General features: G+C 49.1%; 1 protein-coding gene across 2 annotated transcripts in view; it reads right to left on the reverse strand.

Annotated features, from left to right (window-relative positions):
- The window catches only part of SASH3 (SAM and SH3 domain containing 3), a 17,763-nt gene extending 6,298 nt beyond the window's left edge, over window positions 1-11,465 (reverse strand). Inside the window, exons 1-5 of one of the 2 annotated variants that reach the window (XM_084813931.1) lie at window positions 10,810-11,465; window positions 10,095-10,170; window positions 3,665-3,760; window positions 2,528-2,680; window positions 467-578 (exon numbers count right to left, since the gene is read on the reverse strand). In XM_084813931.1, the coding sequence (XP_084670057.1) occupies window positions 467-578; window positions 2,528-2,680; window positions 3,665-3,760; window positions 10,095-10,151 (418 nt within the window). In that variant the 5' untranslated portion in view covers window positions 10,152-10,170; window positions 10,810-11,465. Of the gene's footprint in view, window positions 1-466; window positions 579-2,527; window positions 2,681-3,664; window positions 3,761-10,094; window positions 10,568-10,809 lie in introns of those variants that run through there. The other variant, XM_084813930.1, reaches the window with a different exon arrangement.
- Between the last annotated feature and the right edge of the window lie 4,046 nt (window positions 11,466-15,511).

The following is a 15,511-nucleotide window of genomic DNA, read 5'->3' on the forward strand; positions in this document are numbered from 1 at the left end:
GCACTGCCTTGGCAGCACTGCCTGGAGTTTCTAGTGTTAGCAAAGGAATCCTTTTCTTATCTCTAATCGTTAGGGATTGCCTTGCTAGCAAAAGCTTTCTCTTATCCCTGATCTTTTGTCAGCGTTTGGAGATAAGGAAGGGATTCCTTTGCTTGTGCTCGAGTGTGTGAGGGAGAGGGGGACGGCCCTCTGGCATTGCCCAATACAGCTCTCGGGGCCAAAAAGGTTGTGCACCATTGATGTAAATAGTCTCTTCCCTGTCCCTTTCCATTTTAGCTGTGTGCCTGATGCATGAATTTCTTAAGCTTTTGGAAGTCTCTCCAGGCATTATCCACATAGTCCACTTGTGTGAGTCCCAGTGCAGCCTGACTTGGTATAGCCTAACCCCAGGTTTATCACCTTCCTTGAACTCTAGGCCTTGATTAGCCTCTAGGCTGGGATTGTTAGGTGCAGAGCAGCTACTCACCGTTTGGGGTCTGAAGGCTGTGGGCCTCCTCGATGGCTTCTGGAAAGACTGGGGCTTCACCTTCAATAGGGCTGCTGATGGGTGATGCAGCAACCTCGTCTCCAGCCTCTCCCTGCAATAAGGTAACATGAGGCCAAGAATGCCCCTCTGTTCGCCACACAGAAACAGCAGGCTGGCTTGGTTGCCCTGCCTTACTTACCTGCCCCCGATAGTCTGCAGCATCATGCTTTGCTCCCTGCACCCACATTTCTGAGGACTTCCTTTCCCTAAGAAATTATCAGGTTGCTTTTTTACAAACACGAATATAGTGTTCACTTTGTATTTTGGCTTTCCCCAATTCGGTGCTCTCCAGGTGTGCTGGACAAGAGATCCCATTATCCTCAGCCCACAAGGTTGCTGGGGCGATGGGAGTGGTAGTCCAAAATGTCTGGAGGGCGCTAGGTTGGGGAACGCTGACCTATTTTGATCAGCACCAGCTGTCTGCCAAAAGTCATTTCCAGTGGTGCAACCCTTTTAACTAGAGGACTTGACATGGTGGGTGGGATTGACCCTGGGCCACTAGGTGTGCAAAGTGCATACCCTGTCACAGAGCTTTCAATGGCTTAACTAGACATGATGCTAAACATGTCATTGGCAACCACATCTGTGCTTTATTTTTTTAAAAAATGAATAAATGAATAGCAGGTATGGGAAGTGATCCCATAAAGCTGTTTTATTAGTCCCAGAAGGAAAGTTCCCATTGGTTTCAGGGGTAATGAGGGGGGACATGTGTCCTGTTTTACAGAGGACAGTCCTCTGTTTGAAGGGCTGCCAGAGGACCATCCTCTATTTGTAAAAAGGTAAAGGTGTCCCCAACCAGTCGTGTCCGACTCTAGGGTGCGGTGCTCATCCCCGTTTCTAAGCCGAAGAGCCAGCGCTGTCCGAAGACGCTTCCGTGGTCATGTGGCCGGCATGACTGAACACTGAGGTGCACGGAACACTGTCACCTTTCCCGCCGAAGCAGTACCTATTTATCTACTTGCAATTTCTTGCTTTCGAACTGCTAGGTTGGCAGGAGCTGGGACTGAAGACGGGAGCTCACTCCGTCACGCGGCACTCGGGTCTCGAACTGCTGACCTGCCGACCTTCCGGTCTGCAGTTCAGCGTCTTAGCAGCCTCTAATTGGTGTCTGGTCCAATTCCAGTTTAAAGATAAGAAACCAAGCACTGAACAGTAGACTCAACGGGCAGACCCATAAGTCACCCTCTTCTGCACAATGGTGAGAAGTACTGTATTTCTAATTATATTATAATTATTATTTCTAAATTTGCATTTATACATATACATCAGCATATGCAAATGTTATGCAAATCAGTGCCCTCTTTTGCCCTCTTCTTTAGCAATTCATAAGTGGCCACCCTAAGGCTAATGTAGCAACTTGTGGGAGCATTTTAATCAGGATGATGATGGGAGAGGGAGTAAAAAGGGGTAAAACTCTCCTCCCTGCACAATGCCATCCTGACCAAGATCTGGATCTCCTACACCTGCTATTCCTTTTAAAAAAACACACACATAGCAACCTAGGAAACTTCCTTATACTGAGTCAGACCATCAGTTCATCCAGCTTTGGCATTGCTGACCCTGGCAGCGGTTCTCCAGGACTTCTGGCAGGAGACGTGGGATGTCCTGCATGCAAAGCAAGGGCTCTGCCACTGAGCCGCGGCCTCTCCCCTGCCCACAGTCACAGATGGTAATGATGTCTTTAGCGTTGTGTTTAGTTTGGCCATCTGCCTTCTGCTTTAAGACACTTTTGGATGAATGAATCACTTCGTGACCTGAGCTGTCCTAGGTGTGGAAGCTGCAGTCATCACCCCGAGCCATGATGGTTGTGGTAAGGGCTTTGCACTAGATACTGGACCCAGGCCTCAGGAGTTGGCATCACTGGGCACCTGACAAGGCTCAAACCCCAGCAGGTGTCCCATTGCTCACCCCAGAGCCCCCTGGTCCTGGTCTTGGCACCTTTCCCAAGGCTGCTCCCCACCCTAAAAAAAGATCTGGAGCTGACGCTGCCTCACTCCTTACCTGCTCTGCCAGTGCCCTGGCTGCTGCTTTGCCCGTCTTCCTGTTCATGGTGCGGGAGATGGCTGCTCTCCATCTCTTGCCCAGCTTCGAGCTGCTGCTTCGAGCTGAGTCATCTGGGCTGGGCAGTGAGTTTGCCTGGTTGTCGTCGGGGAGCTGCACAGAGAGAGACAATGAGCTTCGGAAAAGGCGGAAGGAGACTCCCCTTTGGGGGGGCCGATTGGGGGTGAACTAAACTCCAAGCCAGGGCCAATTGGCATTTTCTTCCCAGCTTGGAGCCTTCCACAGGTGCCCAACATCAAATAAAGAGGCCTACTTTTCTCACAAATCGATGGGTTGGACCAGAGATGGGAGCCCTGAAGAGGCAATTGCTGAACAGTTAAGACCCAACAGAGCTAGACTGCCAGATGCTTTGAACTAGGGGCACTGCTAGGCCTTTAAGGGCGGAACCCCAGCATGCCCCAGCCAGCCAAATTAATTTCTTACCCTGATCGTCTCAAAGTAAATTCTTCAATTAATTTGCACCCTGCCCCAAATTGTCACAAACCAATGCATTCCCCCCTGCCCACCAGCTTAATTGCTGTGCTTCCAGAGTTGTTTTTTTTTTGCGGGGGGGGGGGGGGGAAGAGGAGTGTTGCAGCATGTGTGGAGGGGAGAGTTAACCCTTCCATCCCCAGCTGAAATGCCCCTTGAATATCCCTTCCTGCAAGGCAATTAAGCTAAGAAAAAAACCACCATCCATTGGCACCAATGGACCCTGGGGGTTCCGGGGAAAAGATCCGGGACCTGGAAAACAGATCCGGGGCCCTGGGAAATAGATTTGAGGCAGCGACACCATGGGCCCAGGCCTAGGAACACACCTGTTTTAGACAGTGCAGGCACCATGGAAACGGGGAAATGGAGATCAGATGCCATTGCTTGAAGGCTGGGCTCCAGCAATGACAGCATGAGACAGGAGAATCTGACATGAGCCAGGGATTGCAGCAAAATCCATGGATGTAGAAAGCGAGAGGCTAGCCATGCTTCCATGCAGCTGATTCAGGGGGGAAGTGGGTTGGCTGGATGCACCATACAGAGTTCATCATGCCTGGGCAGAGCTGGAAGCTGTGAGATGATGATGATGTGGGCAGATTTACTCACCTCCTCCTCCAGGCTGAACTGCTTCTCTACCGCCATGGGCGAGCTGGGTTTGGACTTGGCAAAGTCCTTGAAGCTGCTGGATCGCTGCAGTGACAGCTGATGGGAGGCGCAAGAGAACAATGCGGGTTGGACAGGTCAATATTTATTTATTTAAAGTATTTCTTGGCCACCTTTCAGGACAGAAGTTCTCCCAAGGTGGCGTACAGTAATAAAACACATAAAAAAAACCAAGACAGTCTTAAAAAGCAATAAAAAAAACAATAAAGACAGTAAACCTATCACGGGAAGGCCAAAGTAAAATAATGTGTTTTCAGGGCCTTCTTAAAAGCCTGCAATGATGGGGCCTGGCAGACCCCTGATGACAACTTATTCCAAAGGTATGAGGCCACTGTGGAAAAGGCCATCTCATGTGGTTGCCCACCTAACTGCTCTCACAGGTGGACAAATGAGAAGGGCCTCTCTTGCTGATCTTAAAGTGCAGGCAGGGTGACATGGGTGTAGGTGGTCCAAGTGATCTGGTCCCAAACCATTGAAGGCTTTAAAGGCCAAAACCAGCGTTTCAAATTAGGCTCAGAAACACACCGGTAGCTAGTGCAGCTGGCACAGTATAGGCATTATATGATCAAATCACCTCGCCCCCACCAACACTAGGGCAGCCACATTCTGCACCAGCTGAAGTTTCTGGACCATCTTCAAAGGCAGCTCCATGTGCAACACATTACAGTAGTCCAGCCTGGATGTCACTACTGTATGGATAACTGAGGCGAGGTCCGTCCTCTCCAGATAGGGCTGCAGCTGGAGTACCACAGCTGGTAAAATGCTCTCCTGGACACCGCAGCCACCTGGGCTTCCCCAGTTAGCGCAGAGTCCAGACTACAAAATACGAAAGAGCAGGAACACAAGACAGAAATGGGATATTGCAAAGATGCACAGCCTCCTAGTCCTCATGCCCCACAACAGGAGTGGGGAACCTGCAGCCCTCCAGATGTTGTTGGACTACAACCCCCATCGTCCCTACAGCAGGAGTGGGAAAACATTTTCCTACTAAGGACCACTGAGCCATGGGAAAAGTTGGGTACCGCAGCTGATCGTGGGTGAGGCCAGAGCCCAAAGTGGGTGGAGTTCACAGCATTGCCTCGCTATCTCCATGCCACCTCCTCCCTTCCCTATCTCTTTCCCTCTGGCATACACACAGACATACACAGAGGAAGCAGAAAGGAATCAATTCCCAGAGGGGCGGTCTGGAGAGCAAGAGTGGGCCCACAGCATCCAGAGAGCTGCAGGTTTCCCACTCCAGCCCTACCACAACTAAACCCGTAACCCAGCCTAAATACGTGTAACTGAAGGAATCACATATCCTTCCCCTGCTTAATCCTGCCATCCTCTTCCTCCCCTTTCTCTATAGTGTCTGTTACATCCAGTTTTTAAGACTGTAAGCTCCTCAGGGCAGGGATCTGGCCAGTGTCACCAGCCGCCCTTGCTCCCCATCCACTTTCTCATCTTGCTCCCACTTGCTTGCATGACAGGCAGAGAGCCGGGAAGCAAGTTGGCAGTGGCATCTCCTGCTCTTTCTTGCCACCACCATTGTCTGGGCCAGAGTGAGAGAGCAGGTTGCAAATGTGGAGTGGAGGAGCAAGTCCAGGGGGCTCTTGGTGGTGGGCCCCTGCTGGGGTGTGGGCCCTCAGCAGGTGCCCGGCTACACCTACCCTTGATGCCTGCCCTGTTAGTGAAGGACAGATTAACAGCTATGCTGGAATCAGGGATGACCTGACCACATGGAAACTGGGAGAGGCATGACGCGGTATCAGAGAAGGAAGCTGTCCTCTCTAAGGAACCATGAGCTGTTGCTAGGGTAGGGACAAGCTCTTTCTCTATGCTCCTCACCAGACCAAACTCTCACATGTGAAAGAAAGAGGCAAGTGTACCTACCTCCAAACAGTGTATTATTGGCATCATTGTCTTTCGCCACCTCTGCATTCCAAAGGATGCTTGGATATCATTTTGCTCCCCTCTATTTCCACTGACCTGGTTGCTCCCAGGAATGAACTCTGTTAGCAGGATTGCCTTGGGACAAATTCCAATGATCTTTGGGAAAACTTACTCTGTCTGGAGTGTTCAGCGCTACGCAGGGTCAGAGACAGGATACTGGGCTGTGCAGGAGGGATCACCAGTCTAAGTTAACTTAGCCATTCCCCACCACCACACACACACACACACACACATACACACCCATGGACCCTCAGGCACCATATCTTGTCTGCCCTGCCTCTCAGCCCCCCAACCCCCTCCGTTTGTAAGGTTGCTCAAAAGCGATGCTTAGATCTGCAGTAAGCAGAGGAAGTGGTTTAAGCACCAACCCTTGAAGCTGAAACACCTGGAACAGTGGCAGTGGCGGGGGGGCGGGGGGAGATGCGTTCTGGGCTTCTTGACAGAGGAACTGCAGAAGTTGGCATATTGTCAACCTGTGCTCGTGCGTGCGTGAATGCACACATGTGGGGGTCTGGAAATGCAAATGCATGTCAACCCTGGGGGAGGGCAATTGCAGGCTACCCATACCAGATTTGCACGGCACTAAACCCAGACTGCTCTCAGCTCATACCAATGCAAAAGCTGATTTTTGCAATGACCAAGTGAGAAGTCACCAAAGGCCCTCCCTCTTCCTTGGTGGGGGAACAGGAACCATAGGCCATCACACCCAAATGTACACTCATCTCTTTGCGGTCAGCCCTGGTCACACTTCTAGAGTCAGGTTCTGGCTCAGTTGCGGAACAGCCTGCAGCTCGATGTAAACCTGCGAAACTGATTTGCCCTAAGCTTCCCTCCACCCGCCCCCGGTTGACATGGCAGTGACAAAAGTGAACAGTGACAGCCTATTTTCTGAAAAAGCGATTACTACATGCTCTAATGCAGCGCAAGATCTCACAGGCTGTAGCTTGTTTCATCAAATGCATAAGCACATAAGAAGAGCCCTGCTGGATGAGACCAAGAGTCCATCTAGTCCAGCATTCTGTTCACACAGTGGCCAACCTGCTGCCTGTGGGAAACCCACAAGTAGGACACAAGTGCAACCACACCCTCCCGCCCATGTTCCCCAGCAACTGGTGTACACAGGCAGACTGCCTGTGATGCTGGAGGCAGCACACAGCCATCAGGAGTAGTAGCCATTGATAGCTTTCTCCTCCATGAATTTGTCTAACCCCCTTTTAAAGCCATCCAAATGGGTGGCCACCACTACATCTTGTGGTAGCGAATTCCATAGCTTGATTATACGCAATGTGAAGAAGTCCTCCCTTTTATGTGTCCATGAAGCTGTCCAAGATGGATGCATGTGATGAATCAGGCCAGCCTTCCTCAAGCTAGTGCTCTGCAGATGCTTGGGACTTTAACTCCCATCAGCTCCTCCCAGCATGACTAATGGTCAGGAATCCTGGAAGTTGTCATCCAAAACATATGGAAGACACAAAGCTGGGGAAGGCTGATGGCTAGCAAAGCTCAGTCCACAGAATGTTACTCTTTGAGGATTTCCTTCCCTCCAACCATTAGGTAAGGCCACCCAGTTTGGCTTTTATAGACTTTTTTTTTAACCTAGTGCAACACTCCCAAATTAATCTCCAGCTTTGCTAATATAAAATCAGCTATGTTTCTTCTTGCTTTTGTTCTCTGCCTACCAAGGAACTAGGGCTGGCGTCATGGATAGGCATGGTTGGGCTCCTGCCAAGGCCCACACCCCAGCAGGGCCCACTGACAAGACCTTCCTGGAGTTGCTCCTCCTCTTTGACTTTGCAACCTGCTTGTTCACCTGCCTCTTCCTCTGGCCCAAACTCCATCATCAACTGAGCCCTTTTCCTCACTCTCTCTCTTCTCCCTCCCACCCCCACTTTTGTAACATCTTTGCCTGATTAAAAGAAAAGATGTAGAGATCTCAAAAGCTTGCCCACAATTTTGTACATCTTTGGTTGGTCGTAACAAAGTTATTGCTTGACTATGGATGCTGATTTTTTTTCTTATTGATCAGCACAGCTTTTGTTGTTTTACTAATATAAACCAGATAGTCTCTTCAAAAGAAAAACAGCAAAGAGTCTTGTGGCACCTTATAGACGAACAGATTTATCCTGGCATAAGCTTTTGTGGACTACAGGCCACTTCATCAGATGCAAGTTGGCCATGGTCCATGAAAGCTTACGCCAGATAACATTTGTTAAAGGTGCCACAAGGTCCTTTGTTCTTTTTGTTGCAATAGAGTAACACAGCTACCCCTCTGGAACTTCTCTTAAAGGGGTGCTGTTCTTTTTGAGTTTGCACTATGTTGCATGTAGTCCTGGACAAGGAATTGAAGAGAGTGGGTAAAAAAGGGGGTGCCAGTAAAGGAGATGGCGGGGGGGGGGGAACTATGTGCCCCAAAGAATGAGAAGGGACAGTATGAAGGCTGTAACATTTAGGGTGCAATTCTATGCATGCGTGGACAGAAAAAGTCCTACAACTCCCAGCATTTGACTGGGGAATGCTGGGAGTTGTAGGGCTTTTTTCTGTCTAAACATGTATAGGGTTGCACCCTTAATCTATTAATTGATGAGATAAATCGATGAAAAAGTGGCCCTCAATCAATCAGATTGTTAAAAAGCATCAGATTGTTAACAGACACAAAACAAAGCATTTTTTTAAAAACACCAGAGCTCATAAAAATGACAGATGACAAGTTTCTGTCTTGGAAGAGGCATTCTCCCTTGTCTCATACACTGGAAGAATGCATCTTCTAAGATGGTATCTGCCATGACACACGTGTGCACCTTCTAAAACCCAAAAATAGGCTTCTTCAGAAATACCTCATATGCAAATACCAATATGCAAATATATGCACATTTATTCAACAGATCAACTGATAAAACTCATATGATGAATTGATCCACATGTATCGAATTGGGCACAGCCCTAGAAGCAATCCTGTTCATGGGGAAAGCAGATATTGAATTGCTCCCATATTTGATTACTGGGTCTCCTCCCCCCAATGCTGTAGTTCTGGGATCTGGAACGCTTAACCGCTGCACTTTTCCATGGTGTGGAGATGCAGTAGCAAGGGGTGGGGGGAATCCATATTGAATTTTTGCCTTTTGTGCCACTTAAAGCAGGCTGGGGTAGACTTCAGGCTTGTGGGATCTACTTTGTTTTTCAGTAGAACCCTGAGATCCACCAACTGGAGCCAAGTGCAGAAGACATATGCTTCCAGTTAAAGAATTCTGAGCCCAGGAATCTGTTTTGAGAACCAGAACTGAAAGGAATTCAGAGTCCTTTCACAGAAATATCCATTCCTGGTTACCCCAAGTTTTCTTCATTTCTGCAGTATGTTTTAGGGCAGGTGGGGAGTTGTCTTGTTGTCATTCTTCTTAAACAATTGGGAGTCAGAAATTCTTGCTGATCTCATGCAAATCTTGCAGAGCTCTCCCAGTAGTTCCAGATCAACCTTCTGCCTCTACCTGACTTAAAACACCAGCTCACAGCTAGAAAACACTCCCCCCCACACAACATCGCAAAGCAAAAGGTAAACGGAGTGGGCAAACTCTGATCGAAGAGGAGCTGCTCAAGACATTTTTCTGCTCCAGGCAGCTGTGATGCACTTTTCCAGAGTTGCCTTTTGGTATCCCCTACAAGTTTTGTAATCTGTCCTGGAACATACAGCTGAGATTATCTCCTACATGGGTGACACCCCCCAAACACTATTGTTTCCCCGAAGAGACCACTTGGGGCTGCTTGTGCAGTTGGGCCGCTGGCCCTGGCTAGCCCCGGCTCTGCTCAGTGTGGCCTGACCAAGAATCATAGAGTTGGAAGTACCCTTGGAGATCATCTAGTCCAGCCCCTTGCTCAATGCAGCCTCTGCAATGCAGGATGCAGCTACAGCATCTCTGGCAGATGGCCATCTAGCCTCAACTAAAATACCACCAACGAAGGCCACCACCTCCTGAGGCCGTCTGTTCCACTGGCGAACAGCCCTGATTTTTAGGACATTTCTCTGAACGTTTAGCAGAAATCTGTTTCCTTGTTTCTTCTGACCATTGGTTCCAGTTCTGCCCCCTGGAGCAGCCAAGAACAATTCTACTCCTCCTACTGCATGACAGCCTTTGAGATCTTTCATGGCTCCCCTTAAATCTTCTCTTCCCCAGGCTAAACATAACCAGCCCTCCATTCAGCTGAAGAAGCACAAGGTGGAGGTGGTAGTGAAGGAAAGGGACACACACACCCCTCTCCAATTTTAGGCAAACCATGCTCCCCACTCCCAGCCTTCTAAAAACTGTAGCTATAGAGGCCCGACATAAAACGTAATGGGTCCAGGGCACCCTCCGGCCCTGCCTGTACTTCCAACAGTGTGCCTTGGCTGCTGCTAACCCATTGGGGCTTAGCTACGCAGAGGTCTCTGGAAATGGCCTCCCTGGCTCACCTTTCTCTTTTGCACTGGGTCCTTCTCGCTGGCATTGGATGGCTTCCGGCGCAGCATGGTGCTCCCTTCAGAGCGACTTCAGTCAATCGACAGGCAAGGTAGGAGGGAACCAGAGACTGCAGGGTGAGCATGAGAAGCACCAGAAGAGGCCAGGAAGCGGGCAGGAAATCACTGCATCACATGGGAGCCCCTTTTCCCAGCAACTGGGCCTCCGCAAGCAGCAGACGCGGGGCCCAGCCCTAGGCTTACACATTTGACACAGGAAGGAAGTGGCGAGTAACATGTTCATGAGGACTAAGCCTGAGACCCAGAGCAGGATAGATGACTGTCAGAAGGAGACCGGGGGGGGGGGGAGTGAGACCCACAGGGCACCTCTCCCCTAGAAAAAGCAAGGGTAGGCCCCTTGTCTTGATGAGGGATGGGGGAGGGAGATCAAGAGCACAGGGTTTGCTTGAGGATCAGGGCCGGCCCTGTCATTAGGCAGAGTGAGGCAGCCAATGCTGGGGGGCAGGGAGAGTCAGGGAGGTCTTCAAGGACAGGGCTGTGTGTGTCATGCTCAGCCTGTGTTACGCCCCCCGCCCCCCACCCCCAGGCTAGTTTGCTGCCAGTGGCAGTTCCAGGCTTTGGCAGGCCCTTGGGCAAGACACCCCCCATGGTCCCCCTCCCTGAGTGAGTCTGCTTTCTCACTAACTGCTATTGTTCCTCATTCTCTTACCCGTGCTCCCACTTGCTGACTTGAGAGCCAGAGAGCCAGGGAGCAAGGAGGCTGTGGCATCTACTGCTCCTCCTCCTCACCACAACCACTGTTGTCAGGGCCACAGTGAGAGGCAGGTGAACAAGCAGGCCGCAATGGTGAAGAGAATGACCAAGCCCAAGAGGTTCTTGTCAGTGGGCCCCTGCTGGGGTGTGGGCCCTTGGCTGGTGCCTGGCCATGCCTACCCTTGACACCAGTCCTGCCTGCTGCCTTCAGGTGTGGTGGAGGTTGCTGTCCCATCGTCAGTGTTGAATTAAGAATTAACTGCCAGTCCGGTTGGTTTGTGTACATGGCATTATCCCATCTTGCCCCACCTCAGGCAGCAGAATGCCTTGGGTCTACCCTGTAGGGGATCCAAAGGGAAAGGACACCTCCATATTTATTTCATTTTTGGACCACTTGTCTTCTAAGGAGTTCAGGGCAGTGTACATCAGCCAATGGCCATGGTGGCTGGGAATGATGGAAATTGCCGTCTGACACATCTGGAGGGGACCAGGTTGGGGAAAGGCTGTTGTGCATGATAATTCCCCCACCCCACCCCTGGTATCCTCACAACGATCCAGATAGGTTTTGACCAGGGCTGCCATACTTCTGACATTACTTGAATTTGAGGCCTTGTATGTTTTCACACATGCCTGTTTTAGCTGTGTTCACGTTGCATCATAGGCTTTGTAGTCTTAGAACTGCTCAGACAGGCTGCACTCGCCAACAGAGTCAGGGATGCTTAAGCCTGGTGAAATCAGTGGGCTTAACTTAAACACTGTGATGGATCGTTGCCACAGGCATCATTTTAAATAATTTCAAACAGCTATGTCGGTTTCATTTTTACTCTACAGTAGGCGCAGGGTCCCTGATCTGGATCAGGACACTAGCATAGGGCAGAAGGGTTTTTTTTTTTATGATCCAGATCAACTCCTTGCACCAACTCTAGAGTAAAACAAAAAACAAAAACCCACCCATAACTGTTACATACAGATTTAAAGTAATCTCTGTTTTGGCCCTTAGTAGCTTCTTGTATAGGATGCTATAGAATGCTTATTGTCAGGTGCTCAAAACAAGACAGCTTTCCCTGGGTGATACGTTTGCATACCATTTCAGGACATGATTTTGCCCTGGTGAAACACTACCTTCTGACACAAACTCCATTTTAAGCAGAATTTGGTGGCACCCCTATATATATGTTGACATTGCGTAGCCATATACACAGTCCTGTGTGTGTGTGTGTGTGTGTGTGTGTGAGTGTGAGTGTGTGTGATGTGCTCCATCTCAGCTACTATCTTAACCATCTTATTTCTGCCTACAATCAGTTTCTCCCACAGAAGTTTGGCGTGACCTTGGTGATTTGAAGCACTGAGCTGAAAATAATAAAAATGAAATCCCACAAAGCGGGTGGAAACTATTGTCATGCTGAAAGCAGAAGAGGAATGTAAATACAAACGGAGGTGAGAAAGAACCTGGCTACAAGCCAGTGCTGCCAAGAAGAGGATACAGGCATGCACAGTTTATAAAGAGCTGCCAACTCAGCATGGGGAGATCTAACATCATGGGTTTTTGTGGAGGCATTGCAAGGCTTAGGTCCCGATTTTATTTTCCTGGGCCCCGGATCTATTCTCCAGAACTCTGAGTGTCCATTGACACAAGTGGAAGTTGTTTTTTCCCATGTAGAGGGTAATTTTCAAGGGTGATTGCAGCTGGGGAGGGAAGGATGCTGGAACCTGCCCGCTCCCAAATTCCCTCTGCATGGCAGTTGCATGCAAGAGCGACACTTTTTCCCACTCTTAACTCTACGTACTTTTCCAGACTAAGACAAGCAGGCAAGCAGAAGGTGAAGCAACCAGGAGGGAACAGACCCTGCAAAAATGTTAAAAGAAAGACGGACAGAAATAAAATTGCAGTCTTAGGGGGGTGAGAAAGGGAAAGAGTAGAGCATGCTGAAGAGTGGCCATGTGTCCTACTTTACAGAGGACAGTCCTCTATTTGAAGGTGTCCTCTGTATGAAGGGCTGTCCAGTCCAAGTCTGGTTTAAAGATATAGAACCCTAAAAAGGGAGAGTAATTGCAAGCCTTGAAGTTGGCCATCAACAGTTAGTACCTGGACTGCAGACTGAACAGCCACACAGGTCACCTGAGAAGACTGTTCCCCAATATGCTGAGATGTATTGTATCTCTATTTAAATGACAGTAATTATTACCAGTGCACATCTATACATGTAAATAAGCCAATGCAAGTTTTATTCAAATTTGTGACCTCTTTTGCCCTCTTTTTGGTGATGTGTAAGTGACCACTCTAGTGGTTTCCACCACCAGCCTGTGTGTGTGTGTGTGTGTGGCCCGGATATGTGTGTCTGTGGTCCCACAATTCCGTGTGTCTGTCTCTGGTTCCCAATCTCTGGTTCCATATGTGGCATGGCAGCCATTTAGTGAATAGGCATATCCCTGTGGCAGCCATTTTGTGACAGCACTCACAATACTCCTGAAATTCCAAATGTGGGCCCAATAAAGTTGGGGATCCCCAATACTGTGTATTCTTGACTATGTTCTCTCTATACAAAGATTGCTCCTAGCTCAGCTACCTGAGATCATTTTAATTGGAGATGCTGGGTGTCGAACCTGAGAGTGAGGCCTCCTGTCACTGAGCCACTAGTCATACAATGTGTTTCTTTATATTGAGTCAGAATAAAGCCCCAAAGGAGGATACTGTGTACCTAAAAAAATCACAGATCCAAAACAAAGGTTGGTTAGTTAGTGAATTAAGTAAAAGAAAAACAAAATATAGGTTTAGAGCAGCGGTCCCCAACCTTTTTGGGACCAGGGACCGGTTTTGTGGAAGACAATTTTTCCACGGACCGGGGGGGATGGTTTTGCTGGCGGACGTCCGGCCACTGGGACACAAATAGCATTCGCATAGCGGACGCCATTTGCGTCCCTGTTCTTTGCAATAATAGGCTACGTAAGGATTTACGTAGCCTATTACTTGAAGAACAGGGATGCAAATGGCGTCCGCTATGCGGATGCCATTTGTGTTCCAGTGGCCGGAAGTCTACCAGCAAAACCATCCCCCCCCCACCCACCCCCCGGTCCGTGGAAAAATTGTCTTCCACAAAACTGGTCCCTGGTGCCAAAAAGGTTGAGGACCGCTGCTTGCCGGGGCCGGTGAGGATTCCGGGTGGGAGGAATGGATCGCCTCCCCCCCCTGGCAGACCCCCGCGGACCCAAGGTAAGGGGGTTTTGCACACCCCTACGGCCCGGTTCCTAACAGGCCACGGACCAGGACCGGTCCACGGGTTGGGGACCCCTGGTTTAGAGAGTTGATGTTTTCTTAAAAAAACATAGCTTATAGAACCTGCCCAGTAGAAGTTTCATTCCATTAAGCATTAGTAATATCAGCAAGGCCTACTACCAAATATACTATATGCATATAAAATAATAAAATAATATAAAATAAAGTAACCGCATAATGATAAGCAAGATTTCCTAAGTTACATATTTCGCAACCATAGATTCCAAAAAGAGATTTGTTTATGTGTCCATCATACTTCTCCTGCCACCTGTGATGAGGAGGAGTACGATGTATTCCCAATTATCCTTGGGGAGCTTCCAGATGGAGGCTTCCTAGCGCTACCAATTGTGCAGCTCTCCTGTCTTTTCTTCCTTAATCATTTTTTTCTAGTAAGAACAAATACAGAAGGGCTGGGAAAACACAGGCGAGGTTACAAACGGAAGGTGAAGTTCTCTGGAGTCCCTGTAAAATTCCGTGAATGAGGCAGGGTGATTGCATACTGAAAACCTTATCTGGGAGAACCCTTTGATAACTAGATATATGGATTTTGGAATAGTGATGGTGTTCATTATCTGCTGCATCGAATTGTTTGCATATCCAGCTAGAATAAGATGTGCTGGACTGCAGTGGAGGCTGGTGGCTCCGAAGCTGGTGGGGTGGTGAATCCGTTCCGGGTTTCAGTCAGAACCTGTCAGAACTGTAAAGGAGCGATCCAAGGTGCTTCTGCCCTACTGATTTCAGAGCCACCAGCCTCCACTGCTGGATTGTATCTAATGGTGTCGTTCCGCTGACAGAAGCTGTTCCAACAGCGGAACCAGGAAGGAGGCCATGCCCTCTCCAAACTGTAGCGCCCCCCCCCCCATGTGCCCTCAAAATCTGCTCTGGAAGGGTGGGAAACCCTCCAGAGCAGATTTTCAGGCAGCACCAAGAGCGAAAGTCCCGTCACACTAGCAAACCTCACTAGCATGACTGACTTAACCCAGTACTTCAGAAGACATATGTGGTATGTCTTACATAAATATATCAAGCCCATGTGTGTGTGTGAGTGTGTTCTTTCTTCCCAGTACTGTCTACTACACAGACTGATAGTAGTTTTCCTTGCTCTCCAGCAGAGGTCTGGTTGAGACCTGCTAATATGAGTGGACGTATTTGCCAAGGGACTGAATTTGGGATGTTTTGCATTGAAAGGACACAGTCTGCCAAGGAGCTACAGATGCTAAGCAATAAATTGAGGACAGACCCTTTTGGGGGAGGGGCAAGCAGTGATGGCAGTAGCCTCATGCCTCACATGTGGAGGGGGGTGGCCATATAGAATCATACAGTGTGGTGTAGTGGTTAGAGTGTTGGACTTAGGAGATCTGAGTTCTGGTCCCCCCCTCGCCCA

This window comes from Heloderma suspectum, chromosome 9 (assembly GCF_057233095.1).
Source record: "Heloderma suspectum isolate Gila_16-S chromosome 9, 16-S_ref, whole genome shotgun sequence".
NCBI lineage: Eukaryota > Metazoa > Chordata > Lepidosauria > Squamata > Helodermatidae > Heloderma > Heloderma suspectum.